This window comes from Cavia porcellus, unplaced genomic scaffold, assembly GCF_034190915.1.
Source record: "Cavia porcellus strain 051 isolate PalLab524CR breed Dunkin Hartley unplaced genomic scaffold, mCavPor4.1 scaffold_19, whole genome shotgun sequence".
Lineage (NCBI taxonomy): Eukaryota > Metazoa > Chordata > Mammalia > Rodentia > Caviidae > Cavia > Cavia porcellus.
In genome coordinates this window covers 50,562,828-50,584,408 of record NW_026947502.1, presented here as the reverse complement: position 1 = coordinate 50,584,408, position 21,581 = coordinate 50,562,828, and the positions used below count along the sequence as shown (strand labels likewise).

Genomic DNA, 21,581 nt, shown 5'->3' with positions numbered 1-21,581 from the left:
TTAAAAGACTTAATAAGCAGTGATGACCAAACTCAACTACCTAAGGTTAAACAGAGGCTTCAGAATGAAATTAAAAACTCCTTCTGGGGTATTCTTTAATGAAAACTAATTTTGGGAGGGAAACATCTTTCTATTGCATTTAAATTAAACTTAATACGATAATGCCTCCACATTAATTACAGCTTCAACCTTTGCCATAGTAACTTTAATTAAAGAACAACAAACGGAATATGTTCATCTAGACTGAATGTATAAACTATAGTCGTTAATTGACATTAAAGCTGAGAGAGATTCATTTCTACTTCAATTCATTATATTCTTACAACACACAGTAAAGGTCAACAGCAGACTTGGCGAATTTACTTGCAGCATTGATATTAAGTCCACCACAAAAAACCTGAAACCCCAAATCACATTTTCCTCACATGGACTGATTAACCAGGCAGAGGCACAGAAATTTAAGAGTAATTTAAAAAACTGATCATGACTTCCCTTTCTCTTTGTGGAATGCAATACATTCTAGGAAAGTTTTAGGCATTAAAGTATTTGTACTCCATTGTGGTGCCTGATATTATGGAAAACCCAATTCACATTCAATAATCTAAGTCCCAAAATGGTACAGAACACTAGGTAGAGCAGTAAAAAGAATCTGCATTTGTTCAGATGACCCACAGCAATGTCCTGAAACTCTTGGGTCTGTTTTTACCTTTACTAAGGTAAAAATACTAATGCTCCCATCTTTAAGGAAGTCACAGCATGCAGTAGGCCAAATATTGGGTTCCCCAAAGACATCAATAGCCTAATTCTCAGAGCATATGAACACACTACCTTACATGGCTGGGTATGTAAGGTTCTCATTTAACAATCTTGAGGCAGGAAATTACCCTGGATCATGGAGTGGCCCTCACATAATCACAAGGATCATTACAAGAAGAAAAGGAGGTCACAATGATGTGACATGATGTGATATGAAAAAGACTCCATTAATTATTCCTAGCTTAGAAGATGGAGGAAGCAGCCACAAGCCAAGGAATGTGTGCCTGTACAAGCTGGGAAAGGCAAGAAAACACACTCTCCTCTAGAATCCCTGAAACAAACACAGGTTTGTTAGTGCCTCACGTTTAGCTTGCTAAGACTCTGTACTTTTGACCTCTCAGAACTCAACCATGGTAAGTCTGTGTGCTTTCAGGTCATTTGTTACTGCAGCCATTAGAAATTAAGGTAGGCACTAAAGGGAAACTGGAGCCAAAGCAGCTCAAATATCAAAGGAAAGTAAACACAGTATAAGAGTAACAAGTGACATACAGACTAGGACCTTGTGACCATTTTGGGACATTCTCATATTTTACTGTCTTCAATCTTGGGCCTGACCTATGTGTGACCCAGCCAGAGCCCCAGCTCAGAACGAGGATATGTACTGGGATAAGAATCAAGTGAGGATCACAAAGGAGAACTAGAGGGCTTCTAGTGACTTGGCATGTACCACAGTTGGTCACCAGATTCAGGTAGATCTGAATCCTGTATCAAACCAGCCCCTCTTCCCATGGTATCCTCAAGAAAAATAATGTAGGAAAAATACAGAAAAATGGAAGTATATTTTATCATTAGCCAGATGGCTGGCCCTGAATCCCACTGAGGAACATAGCGAACAAAGAGTAAGGTAGGTCTTCTCAGACCCTTTTCTCCTATCACACTGCTCCAAAACCTCAGAATATGGGTAATAGGGAAGGGCTGGAAAGAAAGGACCGACTGTCAGTTTTGGGATAAATCAGCCACTGTCATGGGGACAAAGACATCAGAGAATGTGAACAGCACCACACACTTCTGATGGACTTTCCGCACCCTGCCACGTGGGAGGTGTGATCTAACCCACACCCTAGAACAGCACTATGCCTGTTCTTCCTCCTCCTTCTGTCCCTTCCTCTGCCACCTCTTCAACTACTATAAACTTCACATCAGACAAGTGAGTGGCAAGTTGGCAGGTGCTGAGCCAGGAGACTGGGCTGGCCTGGCCACTCACCCTCTTGGGCTGGGAATGAGTCATTTGCCCTCTGTTCATTTCCTCTTTTTAGAATAGGAATGATTACACCAGTCTCACAGGGACATCAGATGGAATAAGTTAATATGCAGAATAATAATAATAAGACATAACATCACACCACTGGAAAGAGTATACCAATAATTTACTGAATCCAAATCCTAATAAAATTTTAAAATAAAAATGTGTGAAAATCAAGTTCACAACTTTGGATTACCCAGTTGTTTCTATATTTTCTGCCTTGTAAGTTTCCCTGAGTCATGTAAGACACTAAGCAACTGAAAGGACCTGCCTAGCCCTCATCTCCAATCTACACAATAATAATGGGAAACACTGCCATGAAATTCCTTGACACTGAATCCTAGTGCCTAGCATACTGCTGGATGTACTACAGGAGTTTACGAGGTGGGTACTGAGTGAGAAGAAGTACACAGTTAAGCATAAAAGTAAATTTGAGTCCTTGATCAAACACTACATGCCAGGTGCTGTGTGTGCATCTTAGAATGTAAGATCTAGCCTTTCCAAATCCTTAGCTTTCCCCTTGGAACTGTACAAAACAAAGTTCTGAGAAGGCAACAATCTGCTCAACAACCACAAGAGTAAAGACTTTACTCCAAGTGTATCTGACTGCTAGTCTTGTGTTTGTTCCAATAGCCTAAAGACTTGAAGCGTGTGTTTTGAGTCCATTGGACAATAAGCACCTAACTAAGCCCCATCTCACTACATATTACACATTTTGGCTTCATAAAGTATGACACCAAAGGATCTCACACTTCTCTCGGCCTGTGATTTACTGAACTAGCTCTTGAGCTAGCTTAACAGACATATTTTAAAGGGAGGAAAGAAGCAATCCACTGAAGCAATCCAAATTATGTCTTCCCTAAACAGCAAGAAATGTGTATTGCTTTTGGAGAATGCTTCAAATTCATATTAATGAACAAATGAGAGGAACCTACCTTCAAAATATCAGCTGCACATAAAATATAAGCCTGGAGTAAAGCATTTACATAATGCTCAGGATGAAATTATCAGGGTTCTGAAGGAATTGCTACATCCTGAAAGGGCTCCCCAGCTCACAAACATCTGGCAATGTCATCCCTGTGCCCTTAGGACAAAAATGCTCCCACAGCTGGCTCCTAGCTGCTTGGGGGCTAAATGCACATGCCTCTCCCTAACTTCTAAGCGGGCGGCTCCAAGTTTACCATGGAAGACATACTCACACCAAAGAGACTGGCAAATAGCACACATCAGGGTCCTCCCTGGTCTCCAAAACAGGCCTGAGTAAATGTTTTGCAGCACAACACTATTGGAAGCCCAGGCACCTGCCACTCCCAGTGAGTTTCCCAAACTCAGAACGGCCATAAGACACCATTCTTCAGAACACTGTAAAAGAAAAATGCAGATCTAGGGATACCTCAGCATTGTTTCGGTCTTCAAGACAGCACTGTGCACTGACACTCTTCCCGTGACATTGCAGCAGCGGTCTTTCCTAGCAATTGTTAGTTTTGTGTATGTCACAGTGTGACACTTTATGGTGGGGGGTGACAGATACAGAATTTCTGCCACTGGTTTAAGGAGATTACAGCATCATTTTGAGAAAACTACATTTTGTTCTTGACTTTTTATAATCTTATTAACACATCTATGCATTTCTAAGAAAGTATAAAGTTTTGTGAAGATGTTCGGTAGGGAATAGAAGGAAAAAAAAAACAAGTGGAAATGGGGATAATTACTTGAAATTAATAAAAAGAAGATACAACATTCCAGTGTACTAGACAATGCTGCATTTTCAAACGATTTAATCCAGTTCCACATTCTTCCTCCATTTTCCTTTGTCTCTCCCAAATACACAGCAGTGTAAGCTCTGTGCTTTTGAGACTGCTAAACTGTATTTCATATTCAATCAGCTGACTACAGATTCTTATCCTGCCAAAATACAATGTGCAATGCCTCTTATGGACAAAGAAATGCTTAGCTGCCTCCTTCTTCAGCATGCCTCAGGAAAGCGGTGAATGACAGAAGATGACCAGACATACCCTGTGAAGATTATACAGCAAAACCAGGTCGGGCAGGAAATGCCAACTGACTATAGAGAATCTTAGAAAGTAACAGAAACAGGGCATGAAGTAGTTCGACCTCAGCACATTTTTTGCCAGGCAATGATGAAAGTTTGGAAGCACAGAGCAATAATGGTTTCATCAATCAGACTCATGTTTGCCCCATCAGATACAGTGAACGCCTATTTGCTGCCAACTCAACCAAGGCTGTGAATGTGCAAATGCAACTCTAGTCTTCCACTCCAGTTACTCACAGTGACTCTAGACCATGGCGGTGACCTACAGTACATGTGCTTTCCTTTTTCTTTTCCTTTTTAAAAATTCTTTTAAGACAAAAGATTCTTTTATTTATTTTTTATTCTTTTAAGACAAAAGACATTAAGGTATGAGCTGGTTTTTTCTAAACTGAAATCTCAGTATTCAGGTTTAATTGCAGTGTTGGCTGTACCAGTTATTGATACATTGTATCAACCTGAAAAGTTCAGAAGCTTAACTAAGTAACTCAGCAGTATTGCACCCTCCGGTATAGAGCACAGGCTGTGTAAACTCCAAGTTGTGGTAATGGTTGTTCACTGTAACAGTCTGTGAAGTTTAGAAGTTTAACTAGTGACTTAGCTGAGGGTCAGGGGCATCACTGTGTAAACATCTGAGCCTGTGCAACAGGACGGCAAGGAGATGGAGTGAATTCTACACCCACTTAAGGACAGGTAGCCTGCATCCGATATAAGGGAGGAAAACAGGTTTGCTCCCCCTCCACCCCATTTTTGCTTCTTTTGCTTTTTGATGTCTTCTGCTGACATGAACTACTGCCCTTCTGTTATGCCCCCCTGCCTTGCAGCCAGCTGATTATGGACAGAAAACACTACAAACTCTGAGCAACATAAACCTTTCATTCCCTAAGTTTGGGTATCAGGTATTTTGTCCCAGCAACAAGAGAAATGTAACCAAGACATGGCCCTTTGTGATAAATAAGTGGGTTTTGGGTTGGAGTTTGGGCACTTGTTTCTAAATGGTTCACCATCACTGCTGTAGACCAATTATTTCTTCCTTCTGTAATTCCTGGAATATGAGAGTGATCAAAAAGAATCAGTGGAGGGTAGGGGTACAGCCTAGCAGATATGAGATCTTAGGTTTCATTCCACAGCATGGGGGGGGGAGTAATGGCCTCCAAAATCTCAGATATTTCCAGGGAAAAGAGGTACAAAGTTAGGGATAAAAAGCACTGCATGCCATACGTTTGAACATGCTCACATTGCATCCTCTATCTTAGCAGAGAGCAGCTCTGAATGAGCAATGTCCACAAGAGAAGCAAGTAAGAAGGAGACATCAGATACCTTGGCCCAGATAACTCACTAAAGAAGAATGAAGATTTGAGCCACCACACCATCCCGCTCCCCAGCTCCATAGAACTGCTGCTGAAGAAAATGAAAAGCACACGCTCTCCAATGCCCCGGACAGATGGCCTTAAAGCGGTTCTGAGATTCCTAAGTGCTCACCTATTTCTGTACACTCTCTCTGTCACTGACAGTGTTGAAGGACACAGTCAATTCATTTGTTTCACGTGAAGATGCATCTCATGGTCACTATAGCAAGCAGAGGTTCGTGCCCACTTAGATAACTGAGCTCCCCAACTACAGCTGGGCTCACGGCCCCGTCTCTGTTTACCAGGGGCAGATTTCTAAAACTGTCTCCAGCAGTCCACAAGACTTGGAGTAGTACCCACTATGCTGCACGTTGCAATCAATCTTACCACAGTGCAGATCTAAATACAGCAGCATTTCTCTCTATGGTAACAGCTCAAGAGCTAAAAACTCAGAAGTGAAAATGTGTGACTACACATTGGAAAAACAACAAACTTTTCAGTACTATCAAAAGTTTTCAGCAGTTCTCATTAGTTTCAATGTCCTAAAATAGTCTTCCTTTTTAGAATGAATAGGTAATCTCTATACTCAGCACTTTTTGATGATGCAAAAAGTTCATCCATAAGTATGCTTACGATAATATTAGTTATAATTGCAAACATAAAAAGCCCTAGAAATCCCACCATGTTCAGTAATAGAACTGGGAAAGTACTTGTACTCAATGCTATATTACAAAAAAGCCTTAGAAGTTATAATTAGGAAGGCATTAAAGCAAAGAAAAAGTGTTCTTGTGGGTCTGTAATGAGTAAAGAAAAGACTCTGAACTTTCCTCTGCAAATGTTAAGTGTGGTTAAGGAGAGGAGGGTAGTACTACTAAAGTAACACTGCTGGGCACAGTAGAATCCGTGAGCAAATTTTTATTGCTCGTTTTAGATTTGCACTTAAGATTGCTGTAATATTAACCAGGCAATGAGTGATGTTGGTAAACAAAAGTGAGGAAGATGACAGTGATGACGATGAACTAACAAAACTGGATGTTCACAGATCAGAAGTGACAGTGAGAGGCCTCTGCTCTTCACGGGGGCAGCTGGCAGGCCTCAGGGCCCTCACCTACCTTGCTGGATGAGTGCTTCGGCTGCAAGCTCCACACTGCCCACATTGGCATACTCCTCGCTGGGGTGTTTCCGGTTGTAGTGCCTCTTGAGGGAGCCAGAGATGTTGCAGGAATAATGGCAGTGAGCACAACGGAAAGGCTGTAGGGGTAAGGTGGAGAGGTGAGCCCCAAGCAACGGGGAGCACAGCTTCCCAACTGTCTCCCTCCATCACGTACTCTTACTGAGTACTGGCCAGCTGAAAGACCATGAAAGCAAGCCTAACACTTGTCAGATGCTCTGGAAAATGCTGGCCTTAGAGATGCCTCTACTGTGATCCACCAAGTGACCAGACCATTGTCCCCCGAGAGGGACTGCTCTTTGCTAAATGAGTTTGCTGTTGTTATTTTGTTCTTGCCCTTTTGGCTCTCCCCAAATTTATACTTCTTGTTTAAGAAAAAAATATCAAAAAGCAGAACATACGAGAGCAGTCCAACATGGTTGAACGGAGGAGGTATTATATCTGAGACACTCAGAGAACATCAACTAAAAACATAGGTAAGTGGAAGAGGGGAGGGACATACACCCTGATGCAAAAAAATCATTTTAAAAGAAGAGACTTGCAGATTGGACAAAAACATATACACAGGAGTTTAAAAGTGACAAAACAGTCCAAAAAGACAGTCTTGCAGGGCCTCAACCCATGCCCAACAAGAAGCTCTCAAAACAGGTGGTGAGATCCAAGCAGCATGGCAGTCAGGCCACACGGATAGACTTGGGTGTATGGGCCCTTTGCCTCACTGTCCCTCTCCAAAGAGAGAACTCTGCAGCTTTCCACACACCAGGCACAAATGACCAGGGAGATGCTCCCTCCCTCTGTTTTTTCTCAGACTCAGGAAAAACATAATATTTTCCTGTGTTGAGAGTCTTCAATACTGGACCCAGAGCACACCTGAGTCTTGGCTGGCAGCTTGTAGCTTATCCCTCACAAACTGGGACACAAAGAGTCTGCTCCAGTTTGAGTCTATATTCAGCACTCAGAGCTAGTGTGAGCCCACAGCAAGCTCTTAGTACTCTGCGCTGATCTTAGTCCTACCAGAGTCTCTGTCTGACATCTAACATCAGTCCCCAGGGAACCAGGGTTTATACAGGATTTCACAAGCATCCTAGACAGGGGAGAATCTCTACCCTGCATTTAGCCACTGCCCCAGATGTGATGCCTACCTAACACCATAGGTTAGTCTTGGCCAGGTTAAGCAGCAAGGTCGGCTGCCTATTCTGCCCAGTAACCAGGACACCTACAAGACATCACCCAATGCTCTGCAGCCGCACTGGCTTTGCAGAAACCTGCCCACGCTAGTCTTGGGTCGATTTGTTTTTCCTCTGAACATCCACAGGACTGAGAAGCAGGTTTGAGAGCTGTAGACACCTCCACGTGATATCAGGAGCTGAGCCACAGGCATTGGAATATATGCTAGGTAACCAGCAACAGTCCCCTCCCTAAAGGAACCCACACCAAGAAACAAGGAAAAAAGGCCTCAGCCCTTCCCTGGTCTGATCACCCAGCCCAAGCAGCTGCCACGAACAAGAGACTACGGAGAGAGGTGCCCTTGAACTCAGTGATCTCCACAGATGCTCACAGACTATCGAGAGGGGCAAAAACGAATGTGACTTATAATTTCAAAGACTGCTGACCTGGGAAGAAAATCTCCCTCTGGAAATATATCGGAACCTTCCTCTCTCTCTGTCTCATTTTCCCCTTCATTATTGGTAAGGTTTTGTTTTGTTTTTTGTACTACTTTTTTCTTTTGGCAGAGCTTGTAGTTTTATCATCCATTTTCTTGTTCTTTAAATGACTCTGTTTTACTGTTTGAACAGTCTCTCCTTTTATTCTTTTTTTTAATTCTTTTTTTAATTTTAAAGAGATTAAGATAAAACAGGACATAACAAAACAGATCAGAACAGAACAATGTAAGCAACACAGTATTTCTCTCCTTTCATTCTCTCTCTCCCCCTTCTTTTCACACTTTGTTTCAACTAATTCCCTTAGTATTTTTTAAAAAATATTTTAAAAACTTTAATGTTTTTAAAGTCATTCTCATTTGTTGTTTTTTTTTTGTTTGTTTGTTTTTTTGGTACTGTACTTGCCAGGCAGGCGTTTATGCCGTTGAGCTAAATCCCCCCTTTTAAAGTTCTTGTTAATCTTTTTTTTTTTTAAAGAGAAAAAAGAAAGGAAATAAAAAAAAAAACAGCAGTAAAAGGGTACAAATAATACAGAATTTCAAGAAAAAAATACATTAAGAAATCACTAGTTAATAGGTTACATATTGTCATCTTAGAAATAGTTGTCCAAATTATAAAATTAAAGCATATAAAGTGGACATTCATACAGTGAGATTGCAGACAGTTCATTCAATGATCCAACAAAAGCTCAGTAATATGGTTTTCCATCCTACACACTTGAACATACATGCAGTTATATCCTTTAGTCTACCTTCCTTCCCTCTCTTTTTTACAATAACAATTACACTTTTTTAGGTTTTCTCCTCCCACAGTTCTTATTACTTTTTATTCCCTTAGTATTTTTTGTTATTTTATTTTCCTCTAGCTTAATGTCCACTCCCTATTATCTGTCCTTTTCTGGAGATCGTCTCTGCTACTGTTCTCTATTACTACTGATTAACAGCAGTTTTTATGTCAATCTTACCATGTTCCTCACATCCACCATTGCTTTTTCATGATTTATTTTTTTTCTCTTGCTTCTTCATACTATCACACCCACATCACCTGCCCTTATGAATCTACAGGTGGTTAACTGTATCTCACTGCGGCTGAATAGTGCTCTATGGTGAAAGGGGTAAAATTGCTCTATCAAGGGGATATTTACTGGATATAATTTTCTGTTTTGTCTTAGATCTTGCTATATAACTATAAACGTTGTGCTTAGGGTTAAAGATGACAAAGTATTAGTTATTACATTTTGTCATTTTCCAGTTTGTGTTTGATACTATAGTTATTACTATGCCAAGTAACACAGCTACTGTGATCAACTGATCCTCCAGATGCCAATACCTAGATTGTCTGGGGTCCATAAACAGTACTACAGCCTGATACCAAAGAACCAGGTAATAGACCAAACAGGCTGCAACCTCTCATCCCCACTAAACAGAAGGGGAAGGATCCTGGGACAGACTCACAGGCCAAAAGCCGGGTATGCCTGGAAGACAGCTCTGAAAAGTAGTCGGTATCTTTTTCTTTTTTTTTTTTTATCCGTACCAAGGATCGAACTCGCGACCGCACACTTGCAAGGCAGGCGCTTATGCCGCTGAGCTAAATCCCCAGGCCCTAGTAGTTAGTATCTCAGCTGTTTGCAGTCTCTCTGTTTGAATGTCCACTTTGTATTCTTTGATACTGTGATTTGAGCAACTATTTCCAAGATGATAATATGTAATCTATTTACAGGTGATTTCTTACTGTTATGTTTTTTTTTTTGTAGTTCTGTATTATGTGTACCCTTACACTGCTTTGTTTTGTTTTGTGTTTTTCTCTTTTTCCTCTTAAATAAAATTTAAAAAAAAAAAGAGATCTTGATACTGGTACTAAAACTAACTACCATAAACAACATGTAAGTCTCAATATGGACAACAAATAAACAAACAAAAAAAAAAAAGAAAATGAAAAACACAGAAGCAAGTTGCAATGAAAACACTGAGTTCTCCCAAAGCAACCCAGAGGGTAATGAAGTAGAAAAACTCAAAAGGAACCCAGCTAAGCTTTATGAAATGGTAGGAGCAGATGTAACGAAGCAGATGAATATGTCCCTAGACAAACACAAAAGCAAAGAAAGAAAGAATTACACAGATAAATAAAGAGATGATAACCGCAGTGAAAGACATGGGTAGGGAACCTTGAGTAGACATGGATGACAGAGAATCTTATGGAAACCATGAATGCTCGACATAGGAAAGAACTGGATGCCAATGCAAACATATAACCAGGAGATTAACACTTCTTAGAAACAGCAAAGAACCACAAAAAAATCAATCCAACAGCTGCTAGATAATGCAGAATAATATAAGATTAATTGGAATCAATGAAAAATCAGATATAACACAAAGAGCATAAAAAAAAAAAAACCTGTTCACAGAAATAATAAATTTCCAAGCATGGGAAAAGAAGGTAACATACAGATAAGTAAGACACTTGGCACTTCAAATAGCCAAGATGAGGATAAAAGCAAAACAAAGCAAAACTGAAAAACAACATAGACTAAGGTATATAATAGTCAAGATTCCAGAAATCAAACACAAAGAAGAATATTAAAAGATGTAAAAGAAAAGAATCACCTATATAGGCAAACACAATAGAATCACAGAAGACTTCTCCAGCAAATCCTCAAGTCAAGTGCAGCTTGGAGTGAAATACAGGGGTAACTTGGTTCATGAACTCAGTTCTCTCCAGAATGATGGTTGCAAAGTGAACTAGACAAGAACATATGCAGCATATTGTTGGATCTTCTTTCTTTTTTGTTTCAATAGAGATCTTCTATCATTAAAATATCACAAATTGGTCTTCCAATCCAGAAACTCATTTCTGTGGCTGGTTAACTCTTCGATCTTACTCATCAGGCACTGAACTGCTTCCTTTTCAGAAATATAGATAGCATTCAGAATTTTTCTGATATCCTTGTTTTGACTGTAATTGATTGCTGAATCAAAGCAGCTGAGTTTGAAATGAGCTCAATGTCAGTTCCTTCAAGGATTAGTTCTTCTTTATGGGCCTGAGATACTGAGCAAGCAACACCAGTGCTCCGATGAAACTGGTAGATGCATTTTTCACCTAACAAATTCCAGATTGCAACAAGAAACCCATTCTTCTGAATAACAATGTCGACTGGCAAGTGTCACACATACCCAGAAGCCACCATAACACCCTTGATCATGTTCTGTACATGACTACTGATCATGGGAACAAAGCAGACAGCTCCTTTCTGTTTCCCAACCATTTGTCAACCTGGAGCCTCTTTTTCTTTGCAAGTAGACTGAGTTCTGCATCGATGTGGCTGAAGTTCCTCTGCAGCATTACTCTGGAACCCTTCACAATAACTATGCATCCCTTCTGAGTGATGTTGACATTTTCTGGAACATGACTGCTGAAAATTGCTGATTGCTGAAAACTCTTGCAAGAGATGCAACAATGAGCTAGATCTTGTTTCTTGATCTATTGTGTTTCTTTTGATTTTTGAATTGAGTCCATTTAAAATTGATGGTTGTAATTAATAGGTATTTACTTATCCTTTTTATTATACTATTTTCCAATTGGTTTCTTACACTTAACACCCAAAGAAATTCATAGACTAAAAGTCAAAAGATAAAAAAACAATACTCCATGGAACAGGAAATGGGGAAAAGTAGAAGCAGCAAGTCAATTTGCTGACAAAGTGGATTTCAAACTAAAACTTATCAGAAGAGACAAAGACAGTCACTGCTTACTTGTTAAGGAAACAATCCAAGAGAGAGAACCATCATAAATATATATATGTACCAAGTACTGGCCCATCCAACTATATAAAAAGTACATTAATGGATATGAAAAATCAGATAAATATTAACACAGCTGTAACAAGAAACTGTTAACACCCCACTGCCAAAAACATGCAGATCAACTAGACAAAAAATTAACAAAGAAATACCATAACTCAATGAAACCTTTGAACAAACAGACTTAGGACATACATACAGTGTTCCACCCGACAACAAAAAATGGAGTTATTTAATTAGATACTTGTCAAATGAAGAAGTAAAAACAGTCAATAAACACATGAAAAAAATGTTCAACACTGCAAGCTATTGAAGAAATGAAAATGAAAACAACCCTTAGATTCTATTTCACACCATGAAGAATGGTTATTATCAAGAAACCAACAAAGAACTAATGCCGGTAGGCTGAGTAAGAGAAAGAACCCTTCTCCACTGCTGTTGCGACTGTAAACTCACACAGCCACTATCGAAATCAGTATGGACACTCCTCAGAAAACTCAAACAAGAGGCTTGATTGACCCAGGTATTTCCTTTTTGGGTTATCTTCCTAAAAGAGTTTTTAAAAATTATACCACAGCACACCCATGCTTATAATAGCACAATTTATTATAGCTAAATCTTGGAAATAGCCCATATGGCCATCAGCAGATGGATGGATAAAGAAAATGTGGTTTTTACATATAATGTAGTACTACTCTTCCGTAAAGGATAACTTGAGACAGTTTTAGGTAATGAATGTACCTTGAGAGCATAATTGTAAGTGAAATAAACATGACACACATTGTTTCTCTTATGTGAGAAACCAAAAAGGGGAAACAAGAAGCAAAATGGATGACATATTTTGAGAGTAAGGAAGAAAATAGTCAAACGAGAAGGGGAACAAGGGAGGTGGGAGAAAGTGTTACAGCTTACATATAGACATCCCCCAAGGTTTCATGCAGTCTTTTGGAGGTGGCTGGATCTAGGGTGTGAGGTACTGGGCTCAAGCACAGGGTTCTGGGATTCATTTACAATCTGATGCTACAATGAAGGGTGTGACTGTTACTCGCCCTAGGGCAGACAGTCTGGATAAAATATATAGGGCAGAAAGAGCAGCGTGTTGTTTGTCCACTGCTGCCGCTTGCTGCCTCACTGTTTCCTGCCTGCTTGCCGTGGACTCTGCCCGCTGTGATTCTCCTCTGCCATGCTACCTTACACTGCCGAGCCGGGTTAGGGACCAAAACCTCTATAAACCGTGATGCAAATAAGCCTTTCCTCCTTTAACTTTGGTTGTTGGGTATTTATCTTCAGAACAGGAAAAGTAAGACACAGGGAACAGAGATTAATAGAGAAGGAAACAATGGAAATGAAGTTCTGTAAATGGGCAAGGGAAGAAAGGTAGAAGGGAAGGCGGGGAATGGAAAAAAAAGAATTAAGATGTATAGATACAAACTGCCACAATGAATGTGCTCATTATGTACAGCAAACACATACCAGTACAAATTAAAAACAAGAAAAAATACAATATAATCTATCAATTTTAAGTGAATTCCATTAAAATAGTTCCCAATACAACCGATCCCCTGGCAGTCTTGCTTAGCTAAGTGACTTTCTCTGCAGCATTTACCTGAAACACCTCCATGTGCTCCATCAGTCACTGGGCTGGCCTAACCCACCAAATCTACCCAAACCCCTGGGGCAAACTGAGGCATTTCCAGGATAAGGACACCAATGGGCCCACAGCCCTGCCCTTCCAGCACACTGCTTCAGAAGAATAGCAGCAAGAGGGAGGGAAGGGATGTGCACTGGGCCTCTTGGAGAGGCTGGTAAGACCTTGCCAGTGAATGGGCAATGGATGTCACATCCCATGCTCTTCCCTTTGGGCAGGAAGACACCAATGTACTGTTCTAAGAGGGTGACACAGGACACCCCGATTTGCCCATAAATCCATCTAACAACAACAGGTTCTGTGCCCAGAAGGAACAGAAGAAATGCACAGAGCAACTCATGACAGTCTCAATATTCAGGGCGGAGCCAGTTGCCTCAGTTCTGGCCCTGGCCAGCACTGGACCTTCAGACAAGCCAGGAAATTTCCCTAAGCATTGATCTCATCAGGAAAATGTGAAAGGTACTTTGTAAGGTTGTAGTGAGAAGCAAATGATATAAATTAATATATAAGATGCCAAATTGAAGCATTTTTCATCATTTTTATTAGTTATTTTACCACCACTCTTGCATGTCTGAGATCCAATACTATCAAGACCATCTCTGATTGTCAATCTTTTGTCAATCTTTTGTCAATCAAGACCATCTCTGATTGTCAATCCAATACTATCAAAACCATCTCTGATTGTCAATCCTCTGATTGTCCATCTTTTCACTACGCAAAAGAGCAAAACCAGCAACTGTGATGTCTGAAGATGAAGTGAATCAACAAACAGGAGAAATGCCCTTGTTGTTTTGAGATGTTCACCATTCTCTATCTTTCTTTCAAGTGTACAATATGCTTGAGTCTTCCCATTGAGAGAGAGAGAGGCAGACAGAGACAGATAAAGAAGAAGGTGGAGGAGGAGGAAGAAGAGGAGGAAGAAGAGGAGGAGGAGGAGGAGGAGGAAAAGGAGGAGTATAGGAAATGAGAAGGAAAACCTTGGCCTAAGTCTCTCTCCTTTTTCATGAACTCTTGCCCACCCTGCCTTTGTGAAGAGCATTTTCCACCCCTGGCTTTCACATACTCTCCCTCCCTGCAGTTTGAGATCTCTTGGCAAACAGTACTCTTTCCTCACATCTATCAATTCACTGCCACTTACCCCTGCAACAGAGAGATACTGCTATTGCTAAATCTACCAGTGCTCTGGGCAGTTTGAGTTTATTACCTAAGTCTGCTTCCCAGACCTAACGGTCAAGGCTGACTCTATCCAAGGGGCTGTCTCTGGGCCAATTGTGGCCTGTTCTGGTTCCAGTTATTATTTTTGTGGTTTGCCTGCTGGATCTGCACAGACAGGAATGCCTTCCAGGTATCTCTACAGGGATGTCCCATAGGCACCTCCAATAAATATACAACCTCAGACTCCTTGCTTTCTGCAAAATCAGCTGATCACTGTAACAACAGAAAGTTAACAGTTATCCTAGGCTTTTCTTTTTTTTCTACTACTCAACCACTTACTGAGCTTCCTGCAGTCTTCCTGAGGACTTCTGCAGAACCTGCCGCTATCTTTCCTTGCCTGCCATTCTTGCACAGAGAAGGGTGCCCATAAAGGGAATGCTGTCAGCCTCAGGAGAGTTATTCTCCATCAGAAGGGTGAAGAGTGGTTAATCCAGTGACTCAACCTGCTTTGAGACATTCCTAGTGAATGCCTTATATCAAGGCCATACTTGGTATTATGGCTCCCATCTAGATGTCACCCCCGTCCTATACGGTCATATATTAGGCATTTCAAAGGTGGGTAGGATTAGGGTGTGTGGTGCTGGGGTTGAGTGTCCCATCCAGGGTGTGGGTGGCACCACCCGAAAGGCAGGAATATAAAGGGACAGAAAGAAGCTGCTTTGACACGGTGCAGCTTTGCTACCTTCTGCCTGCTCTGTCATGAACTGTCTCTCCTCTGCAATGGCCCTCTGCCACTAAAGTGCCTCAGACTGAAACCTCTACAAACTGTGAGCTGAGATAAATTTTGCATCCTTTCTTGCAGGTATTAGTTATTTTGTCTCAGCAAGAAGAAAAGTAACCAGGACACTTGGGATAAATGAAGGATGCTCTGGGCTACTTTATTCCTACATTTGGTCCTTCACATAAGAGAATACTGGTGGTTTGGATCACAAGGACCTCAAGGTTTCTCATCTATCAAATGAGCAGAGCATAAAATGTCCAAAATTCCAATATATGATTATTGTAAAGTTAAGCGCTAAACCATTTCAAGTGCTTTCATTTCTAACTAAGCAAATACTATATTGTTATTTACTTTTGGAATGTTAGCATTTACACAGAAATCAAAAGGAAAAACTGAAAATATTGTACTGCAAACATGGGCCAGTCAGTGGACACCAGAGACAGGAAAGAAGAGCAATTAAAGTAAGAAATGGTCCTGCAAACTTAGCTTCAGACACAAGGGCCAATTTTACTTTCTTATGGAAAAGCAGATAAACTTCCTCCTAAGCCTCTGGACACCTTTTATTGCCATGCCTACTCCTTGGCAGAATTGCTAATGAGGAGCAAAATGGCCAACATGTGAACAGGTAGGCAAAAGATATATATATAGCTAAGGCCGAATGAGAGATCAGTCTCTGAGCTACTGATTTCTCCAAAAACCTTCGGTAGTTAAAGATGGAAGGGCCGCTCAACGCGGACAGATGCCACCTCCCTAGAAGGCTTTCTACAGCATCCTCAGCAGTTTGCGGTCTGCTGAGCCTTGTTCTGAGGCATTCACAACTCTCCTCAGCAGTCCTTTCACCGCCCATCGGTGCTGGGTGTGGAACGATAAACTACCTGTCACTGCTCTTGCTTCTCCTCCCTTCTAGCTCTTACCACCTTCCTATGACATCAACAATCATAACCGAGTCTCTTCTGACCTGATCTGGGAGTTGCAGGCACACCCCAGTAGGGAGTGCTACAGGGCTCTGGATACGTCAGGAGTGGAGGCAGGCTCGGAAAGGGGCGCAGGGACCCTAAGCAATGGGCAAACATAAATTCTGACTGTCAATGATACAAGCCCTGCAATTTCATCTCTGAAGCATCTGTCTGCTAACTCCTGCTGTAAGTCAGGCACCGTTCTCTGGCTCAGAGATCTGGTGACAAATGAAGTGCATCTGTTATTCTCTGAATATATTTGAGTTTCTGGGCTTAAATATCAACTCCGAAGATTAAATGCTATCTAGGCACACTAAATCATAAAACTTGGTTTCTAAGTCAGATACTCACAAACAGCAAATGACATGGATCTCAAAAGGGAAGTTATTTATTCAGAGATTTCAGGCCAGAATCCAGCCAAGAGTTGGGTGAGAGGATATAAACAAATTTCACCAGCATCATTCATTTGAAACAAAACATCTAAGTTCTTACTGTGGTCCAAAAAGAAAGTGAATCAAAAAACAAAACAGAGAGTCCACTGTTTACCTACCATTCAGTGGCACCCTGGAGTTATTAGCCAGTATCACAGTTATACTGTTTCTATTAATGCTTAGTAAGAGCTACCATATGCCAGATAGCTCTAAGTGTTTTTCATCGATTAATTCTTGTGAAATCTCACAACAACATCATATGGTAAGCACAATTACCATACCCATTCTATAGATAAGAAAAGTTAGGCACAGATTAATTACAGAACTAGCTCAAGATTTCAATCTTAGCTGACATTAGATTTCAGTCCCCAAGCAGTCAATAGTAAAGAAATGGTCTGATTTCACAATGGCTATGATTTCTTGAGTATGCATCTCCTCTAGAGCTCTCTTCAGTGGGACACTGATTGGTATTCTTGGATTACCCAGCTATATAATAGCTCATATCTAACCATCAACTTCTAGAAATGAAGAAGGCAGGTAATCATGTGCTGTGTGCAAGCAATAGTAGCCAACAGCATATGTCTGGCAGGAAATGACCAGATCAATTTCACATTTAGAAATATCACTCTGGAAACTAAATAGAGGATGGACTTGAAAGAAACAAGTCTGCAGAAGGCAACCAACTTTCCAAGTATTGCAGTGAGAAAAAAGTGAAAAAAAAAGAATGAAAACATGGGCAAGGAGGAGAGCTTTTCAGTGAGATGCAAGAGGGAAAATCACCTAGAAGATGACTGAGATGATCCATGGGAAGAAAAGAGACCAAGAGGTGAAACAGCCTCCTTGTTTCTAGCTTTCTCGCAGTGAGAAAAAATGCCTCTGGTGTAAAGGAAGCTCTGCAGATAAGACGACAGTCTCCAGTGCCCTGACATCCAAAGGGGCCGGTTCTAAGCGTAGCTGGGTATCTGACTTGGGACACTCAGAGGAGAGTTCTGGACTGCAGATGCAGACCTGAGCACAGGCAAGTGGCAGATGCCCTACAGCTGGAGGCATCCGTGTGCGAGAAGATGTAAAGTAAGACAGGGTACAGCACGAACAGCACCCTAGATCCAGGATCAGCCCAAAGAAGATGGACAGGACAGAGGACAAGAGGAAGAAGGTAAGAAGAAGATTCAGAAACCCCACAGGAACAGAACCTAAGGTTACCAGCCTTTAAGGAAAGAGGAGTAGCAGAGGTGGGTGCACGGAGAAATCCAATGGGAAGAGGATGCACCAGTGTTCACTGGGCCTGGCGCTGAGGGGTTAGTTCTGGTGAGCCTATCAAAGGATTTCAAAAGACAAAAGCTGAATTCCACAAGTAACAGACAGGACATGGGGCACAGGTGGGTTTGGGGGCATGGTCATTTCCAAAAGGATCTTGCTCAAGCAGTGCTTTCCAGACTCAAAGTGTGAGTGGAAGGCATTGCATTTGTGAGGCTCAAAATCTGTAAGTTCTTGGATTTATTCATATGTACAATGAATATAGTGATTTGTAAGAATAATGCTAAAATATACTTCACAATTTGAGAATTCACTGTTCTGGTTCTTTAAACAGAAAAGAAATGACAGAGAAGTGGAAACTGTCTCACAATTGAAAGTGAGTCCCAAAATCCTGGTAGATATCTGGCCGTGTTAAAGGAAGACTAACTCCAGTTCTCATTAGCACTGAGATAGGGACATGGGGGACATTTTAAAACGGAGGAGAGGCCAGTGACAAGGTTGTGGGACTGGCAACCAATTACAAAGGGCAAGAACAGGGATGGCTTTCTGGTAAAAGGAGAAGTTGCTTTGGTTGACTGCCATCAGCATAAGCAGGAAGGCTCCATCCGCTAAGATTCTGCAGGCTGATTTGTACTACCAAGCATAGCATCATAGTCATGGATTTACACCAAATGGCACAGAGATTGTGATGGGAAATCTTGATTGTTAACTTGACTGATTTGAGAGATACCCAAGAGTAAAGCACAGTAAAGGACACTCTGGATATGTCCAGGTAAGTCATGGCAGTGTAACCTGAGGACTATATTTAGACTTTGGCCCCTTCTTCTTTGGGTCTTTTGCTTTCTTTGTTCATCACCTGCATGACATGAGTAGCTTTCCTCTCTCATATTCTTCTACTATAAGGTTTGTACCTTAGGAGCCAGCCAGCCACGTACTAAACCATAAAACCATGAAGCAAATTAAACCTTTTCTTTTTTTAAACCAGTGTATATCAGGCATTGTGTCATAGCAATGAAAAGGTGACCAATACAAAGACTAAAATGTGAACCACCTCTTTAAGATAAGCCCATAACTCTTCACAGGGGATGAAGAATGATTATAAAGAAGGTACTGATGATGCTAGTGGGTGACACTTGTAGGGCTACGAATCATAGTCCAATGTGGTGGCACACACCCGTAATCCCAGAAATTGGAAAGCTCAGGCAGAAAGATCACTGAGAGTTCAAGGCCAGCCTGTTCTACAAGAGAGTTGAAAGCCAACCTGAACTATATAGCAAGACTACAGCATGCTACTGAAATCCTCTGATAGGCTCACCAAAACTAACCCCACAGCACCAGGCCCAGTGAACACTGGTGCAGCCTCTTCCCCTTGGATTTCTCAGAAAAAAAAAAAAAAAATAGAAAAGATAACCAAATTCAGGTTGACATCCAAGTAAATTTGGATCCAACTGCAGAAAAAGTATACAGAACTGTTGTAACCTGTATGAGGTGGAGGCTATTTATTAGAAGCAGCATTATTAGAATGTAAATACTTTTATTAGCATAGAGAACCCTTCACAATGACCTGATGTCATCACTACAGTGAGCAGGAGCAGAAGAAGGGTGGAGAAAAGCAGCATGAGTGACCAGGAGATCCAAGTCAGATGCTGAGCCCACCAGTAATTACCTGAATCACCTTGGTTAATGCATTAAACTCCATGCCTATCTGTGAAATGGGAGGAAAAACCTTCCCTGCCTGTTTCATAGGGTTTCAACAAGATGGCAAACACAGGGCGTTACTGTGCCTGGAGAAGTTTAAAATGCAACAGGTTTCATCAGGTTTGCCCTTAGTCGGTTCACTTAACACAGTCAGCCCTTCACATTCATGGGGTCTGTTGTTGAGGATATAACGAACCACAGCACAAAGCTATTAAAAAAAAAAAAAAGGCATGTCTATAATGAACATGAACAGACTTTTCTGTCATTATTTCCTAAATGGTGCGTTATAACAACCACTTACACTGCAGTAAGCACTGTAATCTAGAGACAAGGTGTACCGGAAGAGGTGCGTAAGTTATACTAACTACTGTGCGTTTTATACCAGGGCTTAACCATCTAAAGATTCTGGTATCTGGGGGATTCTGTAAGCAATCTCTATGGGCACTGAGGGATGAATGTGCTCACATTTTGTTAATGTGGGTATTTTGGCTAGAGAAATCTGGTGGGTGCCATCCCCAATTCCTCACAGCCGAACAGTCCCACCCCGACACAGGGCCTAGAAATCGTTCCCACGCCCAGCAGGGGGTCCTCCCACCACTTTCAAAGGCTCTGAAAATTTCAACCATATAGCCACAACCATACCAAACTGGACCTTTCACACACTGGCTGGACTAACTTCTATAAACATGCAGAAGAAGAGAAAGAAAACAAGAAAGAGAAAAAGAAACTGTTTCTTTGTAGCGCTAAGGATCAAACGCGAAGCCTTGTCCAGTGAGACAAGTCCTCTGACACTGAGCTACAAAACCAAGCCCTAAGATGACCTTTACAATGCTGCACTTTACGTCAGCTAGCAGGGCTGTCATTCTCATATACCATAATTTCCTAGCAGTCATTAGGCAGACTGGAAAATCCTAATAAGGCAGGACAATCTAAAAACTTGATTCCAAGGGTCACAACATTTTTAGTCAAGTTAAATCTTATCCTGCAAGCCTTTAATTAAGTACTTATTCTTCTTGAATTTGTAGTTTTCCTGTAGTTTGAAGTCATTTTTTAGGATCCTGAAAGTGTCTCAGTATTCAGTAGACACCAAAGTACAAAGAGGCCAGTTCTTGTGGGCCCTATTAGATTAATCCACGAGAGCAGGACCTCTTCCTATAGCCACAAAGGTAATCTCAGACTTCAGCCTCTCTGAGCAAATATGACCAATTAACCATCATTTAGTGTCTATCCATTCTTCAGCAAGCAAGAAGAGAACAGGAGAGGAGAGGAGAGGAGAGGAGAGGAGAGGAGAGGAGAGGAGAGGAGTGGAGAGGAGAGGAGAGGAGAGGAGGGGAGGGAAGAGGAGGGAAAGGAGGGGAGGGGAGGAGAGGGGAGGGGAGGGAAAAGAGAAAGAAAGAAAAAGCAAGAGAATGAGGAGAAGGAAAGGAAGGGAAGAGGCAGAGGCAAAAAAGGGAATAGAGAAATCAACACTGATGTTAAAACTGAAGAATAGTAACTTCTCACAAAATCAACAACAGGGCCACCCGTGATTCACTGGAAAGGCATAATCAAATATATGCAAATATATA

At 41.2% G+C, this 21,581-nt stretch overlaps 1 protein-coding gene and 1 pseudogene across 2 annotated transcripts in view; both read right to left on the bottom strand.

The window, feature by feature from the left end:
- The window catches only part of Zfat (zinc finger and AT-hook domain containing), a 249,190-nt gene that overhangs the window by 35,204 nt on the left and 192,405 nt on the right, over positions 1 to 21,581 (bottom strand). For both annotated transcript variants that reach the window (XR_010041192.1, XM_003467367.5), the window contains one exon: positions 6,571 to 6,709. Coding sequence is in view for 1 of the 2 variants with exons in the window: in XM_003467367.5 (XP_003467415.3) it covers positions 6,571 to 6,709 (139 nt within the window). In the remaining variant the exon portion in view is untranslated. The remainder of the gene's footprint in view (positions 1 to 6,570; positions 6,710 to 21,581) is intronic.
- LOC106027121 (large ribosomal subunit protein uL6-like) lies at positions 6,726 to 13,717 on the bottom strand (annotated as a pseudogene).